This window comes from Acinonyx jubatus, chromosome E3 (genome assembly GCF_027475565.1).
Source record: "Acinonyx jubatus isolate Ajub_Pintada_27869175 chromosome E3, VMU_Ajub_asm_v1.0, whole genome shotgun sequence".
NCBI classification, from domain to species: domain Eukaryota; kingdom Metazoa; phylum Chordata; class Mammalia; order Carnivora; family Felidae; genus Acinonyx; species Acinonyx jubatus.
The window spans coordinates 7,923,722-7,930,249 of record NC_069398.1 but is presented as its reverse complement, the minus strand read 5'-3'; the positions used below and the strand labels follow the sequence as shown (position 1 = coordinate 7,930,249).

General features: G+C 47.3%; 1 protein-coding gene across 1 annotated transcript; it reads right to left on the bottom strand.

Moving 5' to 3' along the window:
- Nucleotides 1–435: 435 nt before the first annotated feature.
- LOC106970565 (proline-rich protein 36) lies at nucleotides 436–6,246 on the bottom strand. The gene is made up of 2 exons (XM_015067240.3): nucleotides 4,469–6,246; nucleotides 436–1,024 (listed from the first exon to the last, which is right to left on the bottom strand). The coding sequence occupies exon 1, from the start codon at nucleotides 6,072–6,074 to the stop codon at nucleotides 4,518–4,520; it is 1,557 nt and encodes a 518-aa protein (XP_014922726.2). The 5' UTR covers nucleotides 6,075–6,246; the 3' UTR covers nucleotides 436–1,024; nucleotides 4,469–4,517.
- Nucleotides 6,247–6,528: the final 282 nt, after the last annotated feature.

Below are 6,528 nucleotides of genomic sequence, written 5' to 3'. Positions count from 1 at the left end.
CTCTATGAATCTGATTCTGTCATATGAGAAATGTCATAGAAGTGGAATCATACAGTATTTGTCTGGCTGTGAATGGCTTACTTTACTTAGCTGGATTACTTCACTTCCGTTATTCTTTTTTTCCAAATATCTGCCATGCGTAGTCTTTCAGCCTGAGTTAATTATTTTAAATTATAATATAGAAATATAAAATAGAAATTTTAAATATAATATAGAAATTATAATATAGAAATATAATACAGAAATACCAAAGCATGGGACAGAAAGGGGGAAGAAATATAAAACAGCTAACGTTTTTGGGAGTTTTGATCAAAAGTATCGTACCACCTGAAAACATGCTTTTGCCTATAATGGAAATCTCTAAAGAAAACTATCCCGATTTTAGAGCATTCTTGCATAAATAACCTACTGATACAAAGAAAGAATATAAGAAGACACTCTCAAATGAATTTTATTTGATTACCAATAAAATGTACAACCCAATCAGATTTTAAAAGCCTTGGGAAAAATAAAAATCCTTGGGAAAATGGGAAATTCATGTTCACTAAATGAAATGAACATATAAATATAAATTGTAGCATGTTACAATGCATTGATTGTGTTGACTTTTCTATTAGTTAATGAGGTCACAAAGTAATCTTAAATTCAGAGTTAGATTTTCCACTGTCCGTTTCTGTGGGGACTACACTTACTTCCGTCTTCACCCAGAGTTTGTGAGGCATTATTTTCTACTTGGAATTCTCTCACAAGAAGTCTATTTTAAAAACAAACTTTTTTTAAAAACAAAGATCATTTAGAATAGCATAGTTTATTATGGCTTAAGATTCTGGCAATAACTTTATGATCTGAAGCTGGAAAATCCTCCCCAACACTGACACACGTACACTTGGCAAAGGCCGTCTAGTAGGCCCACTGGCCTGAAAGAGATCAGCACTCCACATGGAGGTTTCTGAAACGAGGTTAAGAGGTAAGTACTTGTGCTTTTATAAAGTTGGCACTTAAGTCTGTAGAAACACTGGTGATTCTGGAAAGAAAAAAGCAATTTGTATTTGAGATGATATTTATAAACAGAGTGGAACAAAAAAATTACAGAGTTCTCTCTGGGAACACAGCTTTCGAAAGAGGAGCCACCCATAGGTTGATGTGGGGTATTACAGCTCAAGTTACAATTGACGGGCTTACGAAGAACGCTCTTTAATAACTTTAACTTGAAAGGAAAGCTTATAATCTACGCCTTATAACAAATCACACATCAATTATACCTCAATTCCGGCTCCAATGGAGCCCACCTCTGATTGTTAGGACAAACAAGACAATCCCTGTACATTACTTAGTACCGTGTGTAGTGTATTATAACACCCAATAAATGTTAGCTGTTGTTATTGACAAATGCCCCAAGTGCATCTTAATTCAAAATGGGAATATGATGATAAATATAACAGGGGCTCCTGGCTGGCTCAGTTGGTAGAGTGTGTGACTCTTCATCTTAGGGCCCTGAGAACAAGCCCCATGTTGGGTGTGGAGACTAGTTAACAAAATAAAAATTTAAAAATTTAAAAATAATTTAAAAAGAAAAGATAAATAAAACAAAGGTGAATAAGATCTTCATGGTCTAAAAGATACCATGACTAATTAAGAGCTAATAAGTCCTCTGAGGATAAAAATATTTTTCTTTAAGTACCTCGTGAACTACAGAGCAATTTTTTTTTTATTATTCTAGATCAGGGTTCCTCAATCTCACAGTAATAATGGTTTGGGTGGAATAATTCTGTGTTGGAACGGGCCAACCAGGGCACTGTGTTTTGCAGCACCTCTGGTCTCTACCCACCAGATATCAGGAGCGCCCCTCCTCAACTCTGCATCTTTCTGTTGCTGGGGACTATCACTGTGAGTTCAAAGGCCAACGTGGGCATCAGTTTCCACCCCTGCTCCCCCCAGAGCTCCCGATGCCTGCCTGTCTGGCCAGTGTCTGCTCAGGGCCTGAACATCACCATCTACACATTCTAGACTCCACTAGGGGCAAATGCCAGGCACCAAACAGTGGAATCTCAATCTGGGAGTCAAAGACTCTGGAAATCACCTCCTCTCAGGCCAACGGAACAAGAGATGACCAGGTTCCCTGAAAGATCAATGCTCTTAGATGAAAGCCTCCAGATGACTCAACGGGAGTCAGAGGAACTATGCAACCTACCCACACACACTGGGGGCCGTTTTCTTTTCTCTCTCGGTATATAAGCAATCACATAATATCCTTGATTTTGCCTTTTGGCCCATAGAGCCTAAAATACTTACTATCTGGGTCTTTATAGAAAAAATTGGTCAACTCTTGTTTTAGGTAAGTATCTTACGGTCAATATAGAGAAACGTGTCATAACATTTGGTGTTCATTCTACCTGACGTCATCTTTGTAGCAAAAAAAGGGGTGGGGGGGTGTGCCTGGGTGGCTCAACTTGTCAAGTGTCTGACTCACGGTTTCGGCTCAGGTCATGATCTTATAGTTCGTGAGTTTGAGCCCCTCATCAGGCTGTCCGCTGTCAGCACAGAGCCCACTTTGGATCCTCTGTACCCCTCTCTGCCCCTCCTCTGCTCGCTCTCTCTCTGTCTCAAAAATAAGTATTTTTAAAAAGGATTTTAAAAGAAGTTATGTGCAAGTAAATAAACATCTGAAAGCATTTTCCAAGATGAATGCCCATGGAGCCTACACTTGGGTTAGAAACTGTTGCTAATGTCTAAGAGGCCCGTTTTCAGCTTACAACTGGTAAAGATCTTAGAATTATTATCTAATTATTGGCCTACTGCCATTACCTTACAACAGAGACCACAGGTAGAATTGTAACACATCTTATCTTTCTTTCTTTTTTTCTTTTTTTTAAGTAGGCCTCATCCCCAGCACAGAGCCTAACAAGGAGGGGCTTTAACTCATGACCCTGAGATCAAGACCTGAGCTGAGGTCAAGACCCCAAGGCTTGGGGCCCCTGGGTGGCTCAGTCGGTTTAGTGTCCAACTCTTGATTTCAGCCCCAGGTCATGATCCCAGAGTCATGGGATGGAGCCCCGTGTCAGGCTCCACTACTTGGGATTCTCTTTTTCTCTCTCCCTCTGCCTGTCTCCCCTGCTCACGATCTCTCTCTCTCTCTCTCTCAAATAAAAACATAAAAATAAAAATAATTTAAAAGCTTTAAAGAAAAAGAGTCAGAGGCTTAACCGAATGGGCCACCCAGGCGCCCCCACACATTATCCTTCTTAACAAGCCTAAAGAAGAAAGAAATTAAGAGTTTGACTTCCACAGAATATTCAGTTGTTACCCCTCGCCACCCCCCCCCCCGGAAATGAAACCAACCAGTATGAAATAACCTTCTTGGATAACATGTTGATAGCATTTAAACAGGGAGCATTAACATAACCTCAAAATACTGCTCTGCTCTATACTCTCCCCACCTCCAGAGCAGGTCATTTATGGAATAGGATTAGAGAAAAAGATCAGGAAATTGATACTCAGCAGTGAATACCATTATGACAGCACTTAACCCACTGAGCAGGGTCACCAATTTTGACCTTCACATGACCTTTTCTACCTTTCTAATTGACAGAAGGTTGAGGAGTTAAGTGGAATTGGTCCTCAATAGCCTCAAGCATAGAGTTCATCAAACAGGTTAGCACAGAGAGTCTTGTGACCTAGTAGAAAGTTCATGGGATTTAGTACAAATAGCCAAATGTTTTCCAAACTTCAGGATCATTCAACCTTCACTATACAATTAATTTTTTACCTTTAAGTTGGCTCATGTAAGTGTTTGAGTTTTTTTGGTTTTGTTTTGTTTACTTAACTATGAAAAGTTACTTACTTTACTTATACTGTGAAAAGCAATTGGCACTATTGTAAATAGAAAAACCAGTTATTACTTGGCATAAATAGAAGTCACCCATTGAAATAACTTTAACACACACGGTATTAAATCCTAGCTGGGTACAGTTGTCCTCTACCAAAGCATAAGAGAGGTGCTGGAGATCACGAACCCCAAACTAAGGATGTTCTCCCGGACAGAATCAAAAGGACCACAAAAGAATTTAAAGGGGAATAACTTCCACCCCTGGAGGACTTGTTGCTATTTAATGCTGTGCCCCTGTACTGCCTACAATCATCCTGTTTCAGAAAAAATGCAGAGTCCCTCTCCCCACCCCCCCTACAGCTCCTGGTGGAATGTCTTACTTACCACCCTGTCCTTAGTAAGCCTAAATAAGAGAAATCGATCTCACTCTGGGGGTGAGCAGGTAAAGCTTTAACAACACTGTTCCACGCACAGCACTAGGTTTCAAAAACCTCCCGAAGTTCAAAAGATCTAATCCATGCAGGAACAGACCACTTCACCTCCACTTGCCTCATTTTTTTTTTTCCAACAGAAGGGAGTGAGGAAACCAGCAGAACACAGACCCGGAAACAATCAAGGAATACTACTTCCAAAGGCACTTACTTGGCAAAGGCCTGAGCAGCCACTCGGATGGCTGGGGTCTGGTTCTGTACTAGGGAGGGTGACTTCTCGTCTCTGAGGCAGGGACAGGTGTGTTCTCAGGGGGCACTGACTGCTGGGCCTGGGACCCAGGGGGTGGAGATGCGGTGGCAGGGGGTTCCTGACTCAGCTCCTGGCTCGCTGGTAGGGGAGTCTCAGAAGCCTGTGCAACTGGCTTCTGAAACTCTTGGGCAGACGCAGACTGGCTGGGAGTCATCTGGCTGGGAGTCATCTCTCGAACTAAAGACATGATGCTCTGGGGGTCCTGCTGGGTGTGACACAGGGCCTGAAAGTCCGGGACAGCAAGGGAGAGCCGCAGGTCCACAGTTTGGTTCTGAAAAGACTGGGATGACAGAAGCTGGATCACAGACACTGGGGTGCTCAGGGCCTGGGCTTGGGGAGCCAGAGCAACTGGAGATGTAGTTTCAGAGACCAGAGAAAGATTCTCAGTCTGGCTCTGTGAGGCTAGGGGGGCTTGGAGGTGGCTCTGTGAGGCTGCAGACAACAGCCGGTAGCTTTGAGAGGCCAAAAGGGCCTGGAGGTTGCTCTGCGCAGATGCTGGCACCAGGGGATGACCCTGAGAGGCCACGGGCACCAAGAGGTGGCTCTGACTGGCCACGGGCACCAAGGGTTGGCTCTGCGTTGGCAGAGACACCAAGGACTGGCTCTGAGAGGCAGGGACGAGTCCAGGTTGACTCATGGAGGTCGAGGGGGCAGCGGGCAGACTCTTAGAAGCCAGGATGGGCGCAGCCTGACTGCCGGAAGCCAAGGAGTGGGCAGGCTGACCCGCAGGGGCAAGACTGACTGCAGGCTGGATCCTCAAAGAACGCACAGCTGGAGGCTGGCGGGCGGAGGCCCAGGGGACTCCGTGCTGGCTCCTGAAGGGGAGGACGGCTGGGGCCCGAGGCCGGTCGGGAGGAGACACAATGAACTCAGGCAGCCCCAGATGCGTGGATGACGATCCCTTCACGAACCCTGGCAGCCCGGCCCCAGGGCCTGGGGAGCGAACTCCCTCGGAACTTCCGACCGGTTCAGGTTTGGGGCCCAGGTCCTCTGCGCGCAGGTCTTGCGCGTCGCCGCTCTCCTGGACACTTTGCGTCGCGTCTTTGTCCTGGTCCTCCTTCTCCAGCCGGTTTTCGAGCTGGCCCGTGACGGTCATATCCAGCGAAGCAACGGTCTGAAGGAACCTCCTGCGGCTGCAGCGCCGCCGGAAGCCCCTCAAGTTCCGGGACACGTTGCAGATGGTGAGAGAGAAGCGGTGGCTGACCGTCTGGCTTAGCGCGTCCACCATGGTGGAGGAGAGCACGTGGAACGGCCTCTTCGAGGGCTCTTCCGCAGTCAGTTCGATGTTGCCGGTGTACCAGAAGACCCACCACAGCAGGCTGAGGAAGATGATGATGGAACCCAGGTAGAGCAGCAGGTCGGAGAAGACCAGGCGCGCGAAGACCCCTGTGAACAGCACGGTCGCGCCCACCGTGTCGAAGGCGACGCCCAGCCAGAAGAAATGCCTGCAACGGCCGAGGCCCGTCCGCTTCCGGGTCTCCTCCACGGAGTTTCTTGAAAGCTCCATGAGTTGCCACTGTCGCCGCCGCCAGGTCCGCAGAGGAGACCAGCCCGCCACCCTCCGGTTGTGGCCTCTGGGTCGCCATGGCAACGCCCCTGACGGGAGGGGGGGTAGAGTGGGCGGGGCGAGAGGGAAAAAGAAGCCGCCTATTACCTGCCGTGAGAAAAAAAAAAAAAAAGGGCGGGGGCACCGCCCAAGCGAGGGGCGCATGCGCCGTGCATCCCGTCGCCCGCGCGCACGACCGCCCCGCATGCGCAGTGTTTCCGCCCAGTGCGTCTCTCGCGTTTCCCCAGCATCAGGACCCGAACGTGGGGAATTTCGCGCTGGCGCCGGTGGTCTCTGTCCCGCTTTCGGCGGGTGAAGTGCTGCATTCCGCTCCCCACGCCCTGCCTTTGAGGGCCCGGGCGAGCTTTGAAGGAGAGCAAAGGTCAAGGACCCTCTTCTAGTAACTTCGCCCGCA

What these genes read in the sequence shown, in the direction of transcription:
- LOC106970565 (XM_015067240.3), bottom strand. Translation starts at nt 6,074, where the DNA reads ATGGAGCTTTCAAGAAACTCCGTGGAGGAGACCCGGAAGCGGACGGGC.